This window comes from Caenorhabditis briggsae (assembly GCF_000004555.2).
Source record: "Caenorhabditis briggsae complete genome, chrX, whole genome shotgun sequence".
Taxonomy (NCBI): Eukaryota; Metazoa; Nematoda; class Chromadorea; order Rhabditida; family Rhabditidae; genus Caenorhabditis; species Caenorhabditis briggsae.
The window spans coordinates 4,538,004-4,557,024 of record NC_013491.2 but is presented as its reverse complement, the minus strand read 5'-3'; the positions used below and the strand labels follow the sequence as shown (position 1 = coordinate 4,557,024).

The following is a 19,021-nucleotide window of genomic DNA, read 5'->3' as shown; positions in this document are numbered from 1 at the left end:
CTAGCCGGTTTCGAATGGTCTAGTGGTCTAGAAAAAAAAATAAGAGATGCAATTGAGATAAATCGATTGAAAGGATTCGGAGATTCACAGAAAAAACATAAATACGGAAAAAAACGGAACACTGCAAAGGATTGAAGAATTTTTCAGTTAGAGATTGTTGGAGGAATTTAGAAAGAACCAGAAGGGAACTTATTATCTTTGAAGAAGAAAAATCGTTGCTTTTGAGAGAAATGGGTAGAGAAGAAGATAAGAAGCTGAGAGTGAATGGCCGTGCTCATTAATGCTGTAAGAAAAATTATACTCCAAGATTTCACTTTGAAAAGTTACCTTTCTCTTTTTATGGGGACTTGATGGCCCGGAATGGTCTGACGGTCTTCGTTTGCGGGAAGTAGATGGCCCAGCTTGGCTGGTTGACGAGGATGGTCCCGGTTGGTTGTATGATGAGGTGGATGGTCCCGCGATGTTTCTCAGAACCTTCTCTCTTGCCTTCCCAGTACTTGATACGTACTCCATGTGATCACTTCTGTAATAAATTTTTAATGCTTTTTATCTCCTCAGACTGGTTTACCTGTCCTCCGGTTTCGTCGAGAATAAAAACTTCAGATCCTTTTCCGGGTATCCGTATGGGAAGAACACTTCTTCGTCCTTCTTGATATCTTGATCAGCAACAAATGCCACTCGTGGCTCTCCTTTTGACGTTCGGAAGATAGTGGTGAGATTTGGCGTGTCCGAGTGATTGATGAAGCGTGTCTCATTTCCGGCTTTAGCGGAATCAAGTGCCCCGATGGAATACGGCAGATCTGAAAATTATTTGTTAAAATGGTCAATTGCTAACGATAGAAACTGACGATAGACATAGCTGATGCCAAAATGATACACCTTTCCTCTTCTCTCAACTTCATCTTCATTTATCTGCTCTCCAGTATATTCTCCAACGATCTCGCCCTTTTTGATGTCCCTCTTCGCGACCGCTCCAAATCCAGCTCCCAGAACTTTGGACTTTGTGACTTTCAAAAGAGTTTCTACTGGACGCTGGAACACGAAATTGCCACATTTCCGATCCATGGGCACGTTTCCTAAAATTTGAGAATTACGAAAACATATGATTTGGGACAACTCACTATCATCCTCGTGGTCCAAGCATCTGTAGCATAGGCCCTTTTCGCATTCGTTCCTTTGTCGGATACATTGACAGTCTTCAGTTTGACACTGACCAGGTGGACAGTCGCATCCTGGGAACCGACGAGGGCAGTCGATGTCGCATTCACATCGGAGGGAACAAAAGTCCTTGCAGTCACAATCCTCGGCAAACGGTCCGCATCGGCCGAAATGGGAGCACGGACCAGATAACGACTCATGGTCCACTTCCTTTTTAAGCTCGGCCTTGAGAGCCTCGATTTCTTCAGGTGTTTTACCATTTTCACTTGCAGTTCGAATCTTTCTGTAGTGGCGAAAATACCTCTTTTTATCCTTTTTCGCATAATGCTCTTGTCCATCCCTGATGAATTTCTTGAATCGCTCTTTGAAGGGTCTGAAAACAACTTTTTTTAAAAATTGAGGGTTTCTTGGTTCTAACCCAAAATAAAAGCCCTTTAGAAAAACGGACTGTCAATTAAAATAATGCTACCGTAAAACCTCTAATAGAACGACACCCGGAACGTCCACTTTGAGCCTATATATCTCACTTCTTTTGAAAGATATCAAAAAGTGGTTAACTAGTAAAATGTTTATCAGGATATCAGCAACATTTTACTAGTTAGCCACTTTTTGATATCTTTTGCAGAAAATGAGATATATAGGCTCAAAGTGGACGATCCGGGTGTCGTTCTATTAGTGGTTTTACGGTAATTGGATCGTGAAAAAAGTTTTTTGAGAAAAAAGCTCATTTGAAAATTAAAAAAAACTCGAGCTTTGTTTTAGGCGCTTCAATTGGACATTTATTTTGGACTAGAGCTGATTCTTTCAATTCCAATTGAAAAATAAATCATTCAGCAAACTAAAACTCACTTGGTGGGTTGAACTAGACTTGGTGGTGCTTGGAAGGTGCAAGATTGAAGAAGATGCTTGTATACTTCCTTGCAAGACAAAATCCCATTTCCATGTCTTCTGATTACTTCGCACATATTCACCGCCTGTGTTGTCTTGAAGAGAATTGGCAAGAAAGCTTTCAGGGATCCAGTGCCCGGAAGTCCATTTTTTCTGTAATAGACATTCAAATGATCAGTTGTATTCTGGAGATCGGCCGGCAAGGTTTCGTTATGATAACAGTTTTCGCATTGATCGGAAGTATTTGGAATGGGAAGTAAGATCTTGAAGAAGTTCCCACGTGACACGAATTTCTGTGTAAGCTGCATTCCCTCATCTTTTTTCCATGGCTCCAAGGCAAGTCTATCGAGCCCTGGCTCGTATTTGGCCACGAGAATTGGAAAGCTAAAACACAAAACTAGATACAAGTTAGGAAACAAAGACAGCTTACAGCTCAGACATTGTTTTTTGAGATCCTTTGTTTGGGAATTGAGTGTAGAGGGCATAATAGAAAATGTCCTGATTGAGCTTCTTCTCGTTGACCTTTTTCAGGCAATTTTTGAAAAGCTTGAAGAACATCTCCTCGGACATGTTGAATCTGTCTTCAAACTGACCGTGGATGTGAACGTAGCCCTGAAAAACTTGTATTAACAAATTTTGCTCACAAAACGATTGATGGTAATGTACAAGCGAAACTTTTCGACATATTACAAAGTCTAGTTTATCGACCTGAATTTTGCTAATTTTCATTAAAAATAAGCTACATTAAAGTTTTTAAAATATAGTAGATTTTATTGAAATTTCCTGAAAACTTGCATGTCTTTTAAACAATAATATACTATATTTCCTCTAATAGAAGCCCATCCAAACCATCAACTCTGAGCTCAATTATCTCGGTTTTTGTAAAAGATGCCAAAAATGTGTCAACTGAAAAATTATTAAACATAAAATCACCCATATTTTATCAGTTGTCACATTTTCGACATCTGTCACATAAATTGAGATAATTGAGCTCAAAGTTGAGGGCTTGGACGGGCTTCTATTAGAGGAAATACGGTAGGTTAAAATTAACAGTTGACAACTTTTTCGTAAAAATTCCTCTGAATCAGATATACTCCTTGAAACGAACCAAGTGTCAAAACATTCAGAAATATCACTGAATTCAAAATGTTGATACTCTATAAAGATATATTTCATTTAAGTGAATTTTTACGAACAAAGTCGTCAACTGCAAAATAGAAGATTTATTTTTGTTCACTGGACATAAGTATTCTCAGATTCGTTCGACAAAAGTTAATATTTATTTTTAGACATTCAACATTTTTGATTTTCTAACGAAAATAGACAAAGTAGGTCATTTTTGGTATTTTTAGTATTGATTGAATTTGAAATTTGTGAAGTATTTACAATTTTGTAAATTTTCTCACCTCGCGTAGCTTGTGGTTCACAATTCTATCATCAGCTTCCTCTTTTAGCAAAATTGTGCCATAGTGGATGTCACAATTCTTCGTTATTACGTTTTGATCCAGGTGCTGGTAGAATTTGGGAACCTCAATCACTCGATCCTGAAAATAATAATCGAAAGTTTGAATCTTTAAAAGTTTCTATGAAGTTATCACTTACTGGAACATTGCGAACCAATCTGTTTTTGAGACTGGTCAAGTTTCTGGAGAAGGTGTCGGTCTGTGTTTGCTGGAATAGTTAGTTCGTTAAAGAAATAAAAAAAATTATCATGTTACAACTCACGAGATTGGTTGAGATCTGTTGTCCAGTCCCAGCAGAAATTTCCCTCATCAATTCCTCGGCATCCAACTCTTCCTGCTCCATTATTGGCTGAGCTTCCTTCTGAATCAACAGGTTGATTTCCAAAATCTGACTGTCGACGCCATCCGGAACCTCTTCCTAAAAAGCATTATATTTGGAAAATTGATTGAAACGCTTACCATATATAACGGATTGTATTCCAACCGCTCCCAAGAGTTATGTGGAATGCAGATGTACTCATCGTGAGTTTTTTGGAACTCTTCTTCAGTGGAAAACTCGAAGACGTGATATTCCAAATTCATTGGTTCTGAAAAAAACAGACATTTTTTACCTTTCAAATTCAGGAGGTTAGTTGGAGAAAGTCTTGAAGAACGGTACTTTAATGTTTATACTGGTTAAAAAATAAGAGCTGTAAAGAAATTTCTTTTGAGTTTCCCACAACAACAACTACAGTAATCAAAAACTATATTTATTTTCAGGTTTTTTTTCTCGTTTACCGCATATTTTTGTCAATTTTTTTTGTTCCATATAAAAGTTGAAAAATTAAAATGTTCGATGGCGAAAAAAAACATCGAGAAAAATTCTGAAATTGAAATTTATTTGAGTTAGGTAGTCGTCGTTTAGGGACCTTCCAAAAAATTGTCTTTTTATTCCGAGATCTTTGTCCGAGAGGACTACACGGCGTTTGGTATTCTAGTACCCCGGCCACACGGCCACCGAGTCCCCTCGCACGTCCACACAAAATTCGGGTTTTCCCCCTTTTTTCTGCTAATCTTATGATTATGTTTTCGTTTGAGGTGATTTATCCAAGTATTGAAACATTTTCAGCTATATTTGATCAGAAAACCGCCGTGGAAATGCGCAATGACACCTTAAACGCAGTCTTCAGTGGCAATATTGAAATCAAAGAGAACCTAAGTGAAGGTTCTAGGTCAAAGAAAGGTAAACAGAAATCTACCAACTCTGGAGAAGGGCTTCATCGGAAAATCAAAAAAAAAGTTGATCCAAAAGATATTAGCATGAAACAATTTTCATGATTCTGAAAATTATAAATTTTGAATTCAATTCATTTCAATTTTTGAGATTTTATCAATTTAAAAAAAACAAATCCAAGCTCTAGCAAATCAGAAATAATCTCCTATCTGGGAAAAAAGTATCACAGGTCTCCGAAAATCCAAGTGTTGGCATCAAAACATTGAAAACCACCCGTGGTCTTGAGGAATCGCTTCTCGCTTCTCGTGGCGCTTTCTCCCTGATGATTTCGAAGCAAGGAAGAATACCATTACTTCCCAATCAATCTCGTGATACTAATACCCTTGCAGTTCTACAACAAAAACGGCTGAAAATATAAAAACCCAGTACAAAGCAAATTTCCAAATAAATAAGTTTTATAGCCTCAAATTGATAATTCTCAGAAACATGATATATGAAATGCGCTTCCACAAGAAGCGTTCACAAAATCACGACGGTGACAAATGAAAAAAGTTCGAAATGACAAATAAATTAATAATGCGGGAGGTTCGATGATGGCAACAGTGTCGGTTTGATGAGATTCAAAAGGCGCATCCAAGCATTTCAATGATTTCTTGAGATCGGCGAGCTTTGCGAAGACTAAGAGAGATGTCGTCAAGAGTTTTCTGAAAATTGAAAAATGGTTGGGAATGAATCGTCATGGGTGCATTTTAACATTCTTGCAACACGGCGGCCTGGGCTTTTTTCAGCAATTTCTTGGCCTTTCAAGTATGGAGAACAAAAAGTGGGATTAAAGTGACAACTCAGACGAACGGATTAGTTTTTGGCTCACAATCTGAAAGTGATTTCAAAGTTTTCAAATAAATATTTCTCTGATTGAATACAGTTCGAATATCAATTAACAATTGGAATTTGTTTTTTTCGTATTTCTCAACTTTCAAATCCGTTGAAAATGGCGTTGAAAATTGTTTTACACTCGTTTCGGCTACAATGAACTTTGCCTCCGATGAATGAGGCGCATCGTAGGTCCGGTCGCAAAAATAGCAGGATCTTCTTGAATAAGTGCACGCGCATTCGATACCATATCACAGAATCACTTTATTTTTGCTTATTTCTCATAGGCATTAGCTACATAATAGATTTCATTCTGATTCTTATGAATACTCCGATAAATTTCCTTCTAAAGTAGACGAACAGCCAAAACGGGGTACGGTATCAAAGACGCATGCAAATTTCTCGTAACCTTTTCCTGTTTTTGCTGATGGACCGACGAAGCGCTTTTGAACCAATTTTTAGAGGTAAAATGCATCACCGCCGGACAAGAATGGTGGCTTGAAATCTTCCATACATATGTATTATCAAGGTGGCCATAAGTCCAGCGGTAACGATTTCCCAAATTTTCAAAATTCACAAATCTTACCTGCAACTCCTCCTTGTTGCGTCCAGTGTTGACTCTCTTGCGATAATTATCGATGAGATCCACGAACCAGTTGTGTTTCTTTGTCAAAATGGCCTGTACATAACTAGAAGTCTCTGGAGCGTTGGCTTTGGTCATCAGATTCAAGTCGTCGAGGAATTTTGTGAAGGATCGGAGGGTGCCCTGGAAAATTAGAAATTTAGATTGGAAGGTGAAATCACAACTAATAAGAATCGACCAGCGATCAGTAGCCGGGTGTGAGCCAACACTTAATATGGACGGGCAAAAATTGTCGGTCCGGACCATAATACCCCTTTTTGGCTGGTCAAGCCTTATTGCTTTTCTTGGAATCGGCCAGCCGACAAGACAAGCATTGAATTAATCAAACGCCAAAATCCCAAGATGTAAAAAATAAAAACTCACGTCAGCTTCCATTTTGACAAGATTCGCTGCATGCTCCAGCACGATTGGCTCCTGTGGTGGCTCCTCTGATTTCATGCGTTTTGCTGATGGCTCTCCAGAAGTTCCTGGTTGATCCTTGTCGTCAACCTCCATTGGCTCAGGAGCTTCTCTTTTCTTGTTTTCGGATAATTTGGCATTTTTCTCCTCAGCAGCCTCTTCGATTTTCTTATCCTGTTCATCCTTGTTTTCCTCGGATTTGACCTCATCTGTTTTTTTGGTGTCATCACCTTGGTATCATCCTTGACATCAACTTTAGCTCCCTCCTCCGTCTTGGTCTCTGCTACTTCAGATTTCTTCTCGTCGGTTTCAACGTCCTCTTTCTTTTCCTGCTCGACATCTTTCTTTCCATCAGCATTCACCTCTTTAACGGGCTTCTCATCAGTCTCCATGGCTTCTACTTCCTCCGTGTTAGCATCCTCAACTTCTTGGTCCTTCTTTTCTGCTTCAGCCTCCTCGCCAGCTTTGTCGACGTCTGTGTCCTTTTCAACAACATCTCCTTCCTTGACTTCATCAGTTTTCTCAGCTTCAACAGTCTTTTCATCAGTCTCCATTTGCTTTGCTTCTTCCTTCTTATCACTTTCAGTCTCATCCTTCTCATCCTTCTTCTCCACCTCTTTTGGCTCTTCAACCGGTTTGTCTTCATCAGTTTCGACGACATCTTCGGTATTTTCAGTCTTCTTATCAGCATCCACCTTCTCATCTGCTGCCACGCCATCAACTTTCTCCTGCTCAACATTCGCCACGTCTTCAGGCTGTTCATCATCCTTCTTCTCTTCAACTTCTTCATCTTTCTTAGCCTCTTCAACCTTATCCTCCTCAGCCTTCTCATTCTCAACCGGCTCATTTTTCTTCTCCTCATTTGCATCAGCTTTCACAACGTCTTCAGCATCTCCCATGGCTTCATCAGGCTTATCCTCTTCTGGTTTCTCCTCAGGTTTCTCCTCTGCCTTATCCTCCGATTCCGCAGACTCAACAACTTCTAGCTCTTTTACCGCTACTTCATCAGCGTTGGTTTCTTCAGTAGCGTCTCCAGCATCAGATTCTTTTTTTTCAACGACACTTTCTTCTGGAGCATCTAGCGACGTCTTCGCAGAAAACGGGTCATCTGGATGTTCAGGTTGAGCGAATTCCACCGCAGTTGTATCAGAAATAGGTGGTGGCGACGACATTTTACCTGAAAATCCAAAAGTTTAGATTTTGAGAAAGAAAGAAATTTACGAAAAGGTAAGCTTGAAAAAAAGGAAAGAATTTTTAGGGAATTTGGTGGAACTATAAAAAAGTGAGTGCCCAAAAACAAAAATGGGCATGTAGATGACCCTAGTGCAGCTACGGATGAGCACTGGGGGGAAAATTTGCGCGGGATAGAGAGGAGAACAGACAAAGTCCGGAGATGTGGATGAGGAAGAGAGTGCTGAAGAGAAAAAGAGTGGTATGATGGATAAGAATGCATATTAGCCGGACTGCAAAACAAATTCCATTGTACTAGAGCCTCTAGTCTAATGGCGCTCACTCAAAATGGGTTAAATCTCTCGAGATTAGATTAAAAATATTATCCATAACATACTACAAATTAGTTTTACTCGTTGGAGCTAAACGACTGCTAAAAATCTAAAGAAATTACGAGGAAAGTTCTAGAGAGAAGAAAAATATATAACTAAGCCTATGGGATGTATGTGAGAGGAATAATCAATCACTTTCGCTTTTTACGAGTGGCGACGACATCTACATTTCTTCTTCGTTGGAGTTTCGTAGGGAGAATAAGAAGACTATGGCTAAGCTGAGAATTGTAGCTAGCTCGAATATAGAAAAATCATAATTGAGAGCTACAGAGAGGGCTGGATAGTTGTTTGATATTGTTTTACGACTCTATTGACTTCAAATACAGGTGGGACAACTTTTTTTCTTTTGGGAAGGTCATGGAAATTACTCTATGCCGAAGTTCCTGGGTTTTACAACCCTCTTTTTCTGGGAAGGTCTAGGAAGGAAGTTTTATGTGGCTAATGTTCTAGATTTTTCTGTGTTTTTAGGTCAAGAAGGTCTGAAAACACAAAAAAAATCAAAAAGTTGAAAATAACAAACAGCTAAATGTCTTTCTAACTCTCTCTCTACTGTTTTTGTGATAAAACGAAAAAAATTAGAAACCTCCAATGAAACTGCCGTAAATCACACTGGTCAAGGTCTAGAGTAATGGCAAGGTTTGGTAAAACAGAAAAATGGTAAGAAGTAAAAAAAAGGTTTGATAACAGAGACGCCGAGTAAATACAACATTCACTGTCTGTGTAACAAAAACTGTTGTGGGGCTGGAGCTAGAGAGGAAGAGAGTGCAAAATCGATTGAATGGGAACGAATGGGGGGACGCTCTTTTGGCCGAACGACTGGGACAACATGCGGACTTGGTGCGTACGGGGGGGGGGGCGTTTGTTATGAGGACGGGGGGGGGGGGGGCAAAAGAAGACAGAGAGAGAGAGCGAGAGAGTGAAGGTTGTAAGGACAGAGAGAGGAGGCAAATGGTGCATGTGTCACTTCTACTCCCAGTACTGGTCCAGATGGCTGTGCGTCTTCTTCGTGTGTGTGTGTACTTATGCGTATCTTACCGTCCTTGGGCTAAGAGATGTGGGCGGTAGAAGAGATAGAGAGGAAAACGACTAGTTGATGGATCGGTGAAGGAGACGAAGACCGTAGGCGATTATCCCTGGGTGCTATAAGGTTTGGAGAGAATGAACAACGAAAAAAAGAAGATAACTTGGCTGATTTCAAAACCAAGTCTGAAGGTGGCAATGCTTATAAAATTCGTCAGTGACACTCACAGAGCAGGTCAACAAGATTTGAATGTTTACACAACATTTTCTAAGAAACACGCTATGAAAAAGACCAGAAGTGTGAATTCTGATAAACAAATACACTCGCGCTGAGAAATATCAAGCTAGAATGTTTTCATATTTTCCGTCTGGTCAGTATACTGTAAAAACACATTAAAAAACAACAGAAGGAGTCTGAATCAAGTTGCACGCTTCAAATTGCTGAAATTTGAGATTTTTTTCCTTTCCGAAACATATTAATTTTTCTAAAATTGTACCAAGCTTTTCAAATTGTATAAGTTGCAGAATAAAGTCGATTTGGACAGCTATGTGTGTCAAAAAGGGGTTCTCACCGCTTGAAATTAGCACTGGAATCTTTAAAGAGAATATTTCCCTGGCTCCTAGCGATTCTGGGGAAAAAATCAGATTTTCCAATTTAAGATTAAATTTTTAAAAATGAAAATTTTTCTTGAAAAACTAGATTTATAGCAATTGAAGCTCTATGGGCAGAGTCACGGCTGATCATTGGAGCATATAAAAAGTTGTGTGGCTCTATGAGTATGTAATTTTTTTCGTTGATAAAACTAGATCATACACCACAATGAAACGGGATCAACTGAGCCGTTAAAACTGATGCTGTACTTTTTGGTTGATAGTGATAAGCGAATTTATACCTTTCAGAGTGTTCTAGATAAACTTTTAAGAAAATGAATATAAAATTATTTTGAAGAGACAAGTCAGATACCGTATCGTCATTCTGGAAGGAGACTAGGGAGATTTTGGTTAAACCACCGTATCAGGCAGTTGTTTCAGGAATGATTTCAGGGTTCCGAAAACCTCAAGTCGTCTAGGCTGCCGTCATCAACTCATCTTAGAATGCCTTAATCGAGAAGCGGTAGTCTTAAATTTGACATATAGTACCCCTTACATGTTCACTTTGAGCTCAATTATCTCGGCTCCTTTAAGATATATAAACAAATCTGCTAACTGATGAATTAAAGTGATACTGCGATAACAATTTTTGAGTTGAATTTTTTTGATGCTTTTTGAAGGAAATGAGATGAATGGATTCGTTTTTGTCTTGATTGAAGTCCACTCTATACGTGTACTCTAAACTAAATTATCTACTTTGTTTTGAGAAGTATCGGAAAATTGTCAACCTGAACTATTCTTTATCATAGTATCACCAATATTATATCAGTTGATAGATTTTTCATATCTCTCATAGAATCCGAAATACTTAAGCTAAAAGTTCACGTATAGAGCAGGCTACTTTTCGAGCAAATACGGTATCAAAAAATGGTCCACTGACCAAATTCATCGTAACTTCATAATAATTGTATGTTGGTTCATTTTGCCAGGAACAGAGATACAGTATGCTAAAATTGACAGCGTCAATCTCTTTTTATTACAGATGTGACGCTACATCACCTGCCTCCCATAAAATTTATGGTTTCAACTGTCAACTCACATACAGTACTGGCCATAAAGAATGCGACAACTTGTTTTTTGACGATAACTTTTTGAAAACTCAACTTTTCAACTCGAATTTTTTACTGTAGACACATTGGAAAGTTACGAAAACTTGCGTACTTGGAAATTGCATCATCTTGCAAACAAAATTTTTTTTCAATTGTTTTCTTTTTTTTTTTCATTTTGCATATTTTTCATGATTTTTGGTTTTTTTAAATAAAGTTGAAAGACAACTAATTGGAATTAGTTTTAGTTATTGTTTTATTGTTTTTCAGATATGGTTAGACCATTCGGGAAAAAATCCTTCTCTGTGGACGAGCGAAAAAGCATTGTGCGTGGTCATGAACTCGGCGCGCATCCAAAGATACTTGCAACTCAGTTTAGTTGTTCTTCCAGCCAAAATTACCGTATTCTGAAGAAAAATCGAGATGATGTGAGGTTTCAATCAGCTTTCTCAACTAAATTTAACAATTTAGAATGGCGTTGTTCATCGCCAATCTCCAGGAAGACCCCGAACCACTTCCAGAAATATGGATCGGAACATTTTGCGCGCATGCCGAGAAGATCCTAGACGCACATCTACGGATATTCAACTTTCTGTGACGTCTCCAAATGAACCGGTACCATCGAGAAGAACTATTAGAAGACGTTTGCAAGTTGCTGGACTGCACGGACGAAGACCAGTCAAAAAACCACTCGTCAGTTTGAAAAACCGAAAAGCTCGCGTTGAATGGGCTAAACAGCACTTGTCCTGGGGCCCCCGTGAGTGGGCAAATCACATCTGGAGCGATGAATCGAAGTTCAATATGTTCGGAACTGATGGTATTCAGTGGATTCGACGTCCCATTGGCTCCAGGTATGCTCCACAGTACCAATGTCCAACTGTGAAACATGGAGGTGGATCTGTGATGGTTTGGGGATGCTTCTCCGACACTTCTATGGGACCATTGAAGAGAACCGTTGGAACCATGGATCGATATGTGTACGAAGACATCTTGGAGAACACAATGAGACCATGGGCAAGAGCAAATTTGGGCCGATCGTGGGTGTTCCAACAGGATAATGACCCGAGCATACTTCGGGTCATGTCGCCAATTGGTTCAGACGTCACCGTGTGAACCTCCTAGAATGGCCAAGTCAATCTCCAGACTTGAATCCCATCGAGCATATGTGGGAGGAGCTGGAACGCCGCCTCAAAGGAGTCAGAGCATCCAATGCCAATCAAAAGTTTGCCCAACTCGAAGCTGCTTGGAAGAGTATCCCGATGACGGTGGTTCAGACGCTCCTGGAGTCGATGCCACGTAGATGCAAGGCTGTTATCGATGCGAAAGGATACCCAACGAAATATTAAATCACTTTTTATGTTACCTTTATTTTGTTTTTGACCTCCGGTGTTTCTTGAGCTTCTTTGTATAGATCTCCAAAAATGTCATTTTCATGAATTTTCGAAAAAAATTAATTTTCAAAAAAATTGTAGCAGAATATTAAAACCAACTTAGCCTAAAAGTTTTTGATAGTGCTGAAAAAATCTTACCAAAAATTCGGATTGAAAAGTTGAGTTTTCAAAAAGTTATCTTCAAAAAACAAGTTGTCGCATTCTTTATGGCCAGTACTGTAAGTCATATCAGGAATACGGTACATACAGTAACTTAATTGTAAAAATATTTTTGTCAAGGGCAGATTACAGTAATATTGCAGTTTCCACCGTGATTTTTATTTTTTAGTGTTCTAATAGAAGCCCACCCCCACCCGTGCACTTTGAGCTTACCGTAAAAACTCTATTAGATAGCCATGGCACTCTATTGTTCGAAGGTGGTCTGGGGTGACACTGTATTAGGGGGTGACATTCAATTAGAGGCTAGCACTTTATTGTTCGGAGCTAATTTATACTGAAACTTATCTCAAAAGTGCTCGATTTTTAATTCTTTCATAAAATGACTTCCGAGGTTTCTTTGATTTTTCTACTTATTTTTTAGAAATTTTCTGAATTTGATATTATCCTCACACATTTTTTACAAATACAGTACCTCTTTTAAGCTTGAAAAAGCTACAAAACCAGAAAATGATTTTTTGTGTTTTTCTTCAACTTTTACCACAGTGATATCAAATCCGCAGTGGCATTATATTGGGGGCTGGCACTCTATTGTTCGGAGGTGCACTAATGGCACTATATTAGAGGCTACCATTCAATTAGGGGTGGCTATCTAATAGAGTTTTTACGGTAATTGTATTGGTATCTTCAAAAGATATCAAAAAATTTGTCAACTGATCAAATATTGGTGATAATACAATAGATATTTTACCAGTTGACAAGTTTTCTATACCCCTAATGAGAACCAAGATTATCGAGCTGCACGTACAGGGTGGGCTTCTTTCTGAGCAAATGCGGTAATTAATATGGGTGGAATAATGACATCTATAGATTTGACCTTTTGGTTGACAGTGATACCCAAATGCCGAATAAAACTGAAATGAACTTTTCATACACTCGAAGGATGCATTTTAATTTTTTCTTGAATAAACCGCTCCGAAATCTTGTGATGACCTTTTGAACAGTCATTGATAAGATCCCTGCTGAAAGCAGAATTCCTAAATACCTGAAATAAGCATTGGGGTTTTAACAAGAAAAGATTTCACTTATGAAAGCAAAAATCTCCTTGAAGTCAACTCTTATTCTTAAAGAAACTTTACCAACATAACCGATCAGACTCGATGAGCGTTATCCGAGCACGTGTACTCGACAACCAAGCTTGAATACAACGGAAGGATAGCGCTTATCGTGAATATCAGTTTGCAATAAAAAAAAAAAAAGTCTAGAAAAGTACATTGAACGAGTGATAGAAAGTTTGGAGCGGCGGCGGTGGTGGCCTGTTTTTATCACAATCTGCTGCCTGGTGGTGTCTGTCTCGGAGCATTTAAAGAGGTGGAGAGACGACGCAAAGTAGATGAGAATGAATGATAACGTTCTGATGGTCTCGTGGCCAAGAGATACACGACGTTATTACCCGCCATAAGAATTAGCAGTGTGTGCTCAATGATTCCTTTGATTTACTCCTCTTTTGTGCAGCAATCATCATCAATGAAACCCAATATGTTTTATATTTATAAACTTTGGAAAGAGAAGTCTGGAAGCATCACAAAGGAATAATATAAACAAAACAGTTGAAAACATATTTTTATTACTAAAATTGCAATACTTTAAACATTCAACCTGTTCAATAGGCTTCTTAGAAGCTTACTGCAGCACCCGAGACATACTAAACGGATTATTGACATCATAAAAATGAGCTATATACAGTTTTTTTTTTTCAGATATCGAGGATTTAGAACATCAGATGTGTTTTGCTCTTTCCGGATGCAATCTTGATGGATCCACTCTTCTGCACTCCAATCTTCCTTCTCACCACATACCACTCAACAAGAAGTGCTGTTACAACAAGTGCCAAGCAGATCAGAAATAGGTTTCTGGCCCATCTAGAAATTGAGAAAATTAAGTGACTATTTTAAAATTGAATGAATGATTGTTGAAGTCTTACAATGGCACTGAATGATCTCTCTGCTCTCCGTTCAATTCGTAGTACTCCTTCAGTGCGTACCCCACATCATCCACCAAATCTTCAATCACTTTTGCTAGTGGCCAACCTGAAACACCAACTTGCAGTTTTTGAATTCCTAATTTATGCGCCGAACCTTGCACCAACGCATTGTTCACCTCGCTTTGTATATTTGGCAGTAGGACTCGAAGACGTGGAGAACCTGGAATATTTGAGGTGAGCAGAGATATTTGTGTTCTGGTTTTCTGCCTAGATTTGTACCTGTGTGAAGTCTGACGTATGGGATTTTTCTGGCGTCGTTGACGACTCCATCGATAACAACGAGCTGAAAATTGGAATTTTTGAAAGGGGTTGAAAGAGTTAAAGTTACCGCTAAAAGGTTGGTCTTCGAGCAGGATTCAGAAGCGCCAAACCATCGTTCGTAGACTTTCCAGGAATAAACCTGAAAACTCAAAATATGCACACCGGAGAAAATTCGACATCATACTTTCCAAAGTAGTCAACTTCAAAGTGAAACACAGCTAAAGTTTGACTTTTGTATTGACAAAAGCGAGTTAATCGGTTAAAAATTTCACAACTCTCAGTTTAATTTTGATTGAGCCATTTTCGGATCTCCAGTTTTCGAAGCAACAAAATAATTCTGGAATACTTATTCACAACTCAAAATCGACGATTTTTCATTCGAAAATGCCAAAATATGAAATGTTTTTTTCAGGTAATCTCATTGAATATTACAATTCTATTTGAATTTGAAAATTATATGAGTCTTCAAAATTTCAAAAAGTAATTTGCCTTGCGGCTTTTCTTTTTTTTTTGGACATTATTCTCAAACTTGGCGTCTCGGCTCACAGGCCGATCTATACGCCGCCTACCCTGGCTATCCGCGACAGCCAGCCAGGCCCCGAAAACGGTGAGAAACGACGACGATTATATAGAGTCCCCCTAGCAAGCGGCCGACATTTCCCGGGTTACGCCGCCCACTATGTATAACGTGGTCCTCGAGAGATACGGCGACTGGAGGAGACGCAGCGTAAAGGGGAGCAGTCTAAAGGAAAAACGTCTAAAACGGCCGTTTGAGACGGGAAAGAATGACTTTTATAGGTAACTGAGGGTAAAAACACAAATTTGATAACTGTTTTCTTAAAAAATCAAAAGATTTTGAACGAAAAGTGCGAAAAGCATGTTGAAACTGTCCAAAAATGTTTGTGATCATAAATACCATGCATTGTAAAAGCTTGACGATTTTTGGAAACTTTCTTTTTCAAGAACCGTTAATTATTCTTGATCATTTTGGTTTTAACGTTGAGTTGAGTCGAAAATACATATGCAGGCAAAACTTTCAAATATTATATTTTTCATATCCCTCCCCAAACCTTTAGCACCCTCAGATCTTTCCTAGCACACGTCATGCATACAATAATCGCCCTCTTTTGACAAAAAAGATTCTCAAATGGTTTCGTAATAACCGAGTTCCTCTTCCTGTTCCACTTTGGCACACATATTGGACCAATTTGTTTTCCCCCATGCTACATTTTTTTCTTCACCAGCCCATACCTTCAAGAACTTTCGCACGTTTCCGACAATGCCAGTAATCATGTCCCCATCAATCTGGTCGCATTCATTATCGAAAATGCACGCGTACTCGGATTTCTTCATGACATCATTTGCAGAAGCCGGCTGCTCAAGTTGTTTAGCTAGAAAATTGGGTTTTGGTTGGCTGGGAGGTATTGTCCAGGTGTGGGAGAGAGACTTACTGATTATCACGGCTAGCGTCGACGCGTTGCCATTGGTGAACAAAGAGCGATATCTGGAAAATTAGGTTTTGAAGGGTGAGACATTGAAAGTGGAATTACTTATTATACGCCTTCTCGATTCCATGGACATTTGTGTAGGCTAGTTGATGATGGAGGTCACAAACAAAGGGGAGTCGTGGGATGGTGTAACAGACGGATCGGTGCTAGAAAAATGAATTTTGAAACAAAAACTGTATTAGAAGGACCCCACACTGGGAACTTTCCCAGTGGGCCCTTCTAATACAGGTATCAATATTCCGTAAGCACTTCAAAAGAGTGCCACCATAACGTCAATTTTAAGCCTATACATATATCTCATTTTCTGTGAAAGATCGAAAAATGGTCAATGAATAAAATGTGTATCACAATGTTTTTGTTAGTTGACCACTTTTTGATATCTATTACAGAAAATGAGATATATGAGCTGAAAGATTAAAAATTGGATGACATTTTATTAAAGTGCCAGAAATCAAGGTGAATTATCTAAAAATTGGCTGTGTTAATCCTTTTTTATTACACTTATTACGCTATCCACATCAATTTAACATATAGTTCCCATAAATTTTATGACATCTACAATTTTGACTGTAGTACGGTACCTCAATTAATATTATTGTAACAGTTTATTTTCTGAAGTCTATTACAGTAAAACTATAGTAACCACCATAATTCTGTTTTTCTGTAGGTTGCTTTTATTTGGTCTACCGTATTTGCTCTAACCGGAGCCTATTCTAACCGTCGTCTCAGTTTCTTAAAAAGATATCAAAAAACTGTCCACTGTAAATTTGTTAATGTTATCATCAAAATGTTATTTGCTTACAGATTTTTGATATCTCTCATAGAAATTGAGATAATCAAGCCAAGGTAACACCCGTTTAAGTTCAAAGTGTCACCCTAATAGTTTTCTTGTTTCACCTCACACATTTCTCAGAAATATGACTCATGACTAGCTACTCGTGTTGTTCTCTCTTCCTTTTTTCTATTTTTATTCACGACTCATCATGTTTCCAATTAGTTCTTCCTCCTTTTCCCTTGTTTTTTGCCTCTCCCCATCCCATTAACTCGGTCCCGTCTTCACTATTTCATATGCATATAAAATTTCGGGTAGTACACTACCACCATAGTGACTTTTCCCATGCATATCTCTCCTTCTTTTAGTCTTTCACGTGTTTGCTTTGTCTCGTGGCGGACCCCTCTGTGTTGATTTGGTGGTCCTGGTTTTTTTCTGGTTCTGGAGGGCTCGTTTCCGTTGCAGGAAACAGAAAGATGGGAGACATCAAATGAATACATATATATATATATCATTTTTTGTGAGGAGTTGCGTGTCTCTTTCTCTGTCTCAGAATCCCTTCCGAAGGAGAAGAAAAAAGCGAAACATTACCCATATATGACAAAGAAATGAATTCATTCACTGTTTTTGTTTACAACTTATATATAATGTTCAGGAAGCATAGAATAGAAAGACCAAGGGAAAGATATATCAAGTGCAATAACCCAAACTTTTTTATTGCATTTTTCTATTTTTTCTTTTGTATGCTTATCTAGAAAAAATGAGCATGATTTATCTACTCTATGGGAAGTTCCGAAAAAATGGGTTCCAAAAAAACTCGTTGCTCTTTTCCTCCCCTTCCGATTCTCATCTTAAAAGAACATTTTTGAACTTTTTTCTCTCTATGTAAAAAACTTTACAAGGGTCCTCAAGAAACCTGCCAAAAGAGGAAGGAAGCATATGAGGGGAAAAAAAGATTTCTTTTTGTTGTCGAGGAATTTTCAATACAATAGACAGGAAAAGGAAAAAGAATAAACTAGGGTTTTTTTCGGGAGGAGAGGAGCACAAATTGCGTTTACGGCGGTCCCACCTCATGTGTGGCGGTTTCCAAAGGAGACCTTGAATGACTAATGCTTTTGACACATCCATTTTTTGGAATTCCAGGTTTTTAGAGGTTTTTGAAGGGTTTCTCAGTTCAAGTTAGTTTAAATTTCAAATCAAAATTTCGTAGGGATTCCTCCCTCTCCAAGAAGTGCAAAAATTTGCCTTTCCCATTTTTTTTAATCCAGAGAAATTCGTAATATGAAATCTGTAGAATCTCTAGCTGTGCGACTTTCGCTTCCGCGACGTAGTAAAAACAGAAAGAAAGCATCGCCGATTGTCTTTCACTTGATTGGTTTCATAAAGATGAGCCAAACGCTAAATATGCAAATAGAAAAAAGCACGGCGTCGGTCGTCGACGTCGTCTATTTTTCCACGAAGCTTTCCTTTCTTATTCTTCTCCACTCCCGACATTGACTTTTTGAGATGGCCGTTCAAAAGTTTTGGGCACAAAGTATACTTAAGAAGAAAAAAAAATTTTTTTTGGGGATTCTGGAGGAAGAAAATAGAAAGGAAGAGAAGAAAAGACGAAGAAGCCGGCACTGGAGAGTTTGAAAAAAAATAATTGGGTTTCTAATTGCGGGTTCAAGAACGCTTGAGTGATTTGTGAGACAGGAAAAACGCGAGCTAGGAGGCAGAAGCCAAAACAAAGAGAATAAATAATTCGACACGTATTTTCAAAACAAAAAAGAACCTCTATTTCTCTGTTACCTACAACTCTTGACTATAGTTTTTTTTACTCAGCACCAAATAAAGAAAAAAAGAGTACTTACAAAACTTGGCTCGGTGATCGGAGATGGGAAGTTGCACGGAGAGAATATGGGAGGCACAGGAATCTGACTCCCTTGGGTATAGACCGTTAGCAGGCAGATGGCGAGTAGCAGGCGCATCAT

The 19,021-nt window shown here is 38.6% G+C and overlaps 3 protein-coding genes across 3 annotated transcripts; all 3 read right to left on the bottom strand.

The window, feature by feature from the left end:
- On the bottom strand, positions 1–4,091 carry CBG02150 (the record flags this gene model as incomplete). Its single annotated transcript, XM_045239091.1, has 11 exons — positions 1–27; positions 328–523; positions 569–800; positions 849–1,076; positions 1,122–1,531; positions 2,008–2,430; positions 2,477–2,658; positions 3,453–3,590; positions 3,649–3,717; positions 3,772–3,927; positions 3,969–4,091. 11 exons carry the CDS (start codon positions 4,089–4,091, stop codon positions 1–3), a joined length of 2,184 nt encoding a protein of 727 aa, XP_045092041.1.
- A 1,251-nt stretch (positions 4,092–5,342) lies between these two features.
- CBG02149 lies at positions 5,343–7,809 on the bottom strand (the record flags this gene model as incomplete). Its single annotated transcript, XM_045239090.1, has 4 exons — positions 5,343–5,426; positions 6,182–6,361; positions 6,602–6,811; positions 6,868–7,809. 4 exons carry the CDS (start codon positions 7,807–7,809, stop codon positions 5,343–5,345), a joined length of 1,416 nt encoding a protein of 471 aa, XP_045092040.1.
- A 6,425-nt stretch (positions 7,810–14,234) lies between these two features.
- CBG02146 lies at positions 14,235–19,021 on the bottom strand (the record flags this gene model as incomplete). Its single annotated transcript, XM_045239089.1, has 8 exons — positions 14,235–14,385; positions 14,448–14,553; positions 14,602–14,667; positions 14,727–14,790; positions 16,020–16,159; positions 16,220–16,272; positions 16,319–16,422; positions 18,902–19,021. The coding sequence occupies 8 exons, from the start codon at positions 19,019–19,021 to the stop codon at positions 14,235–14,237; spliced, it is 804 nt and encodes a 267-aa protein (XP_045092039.1).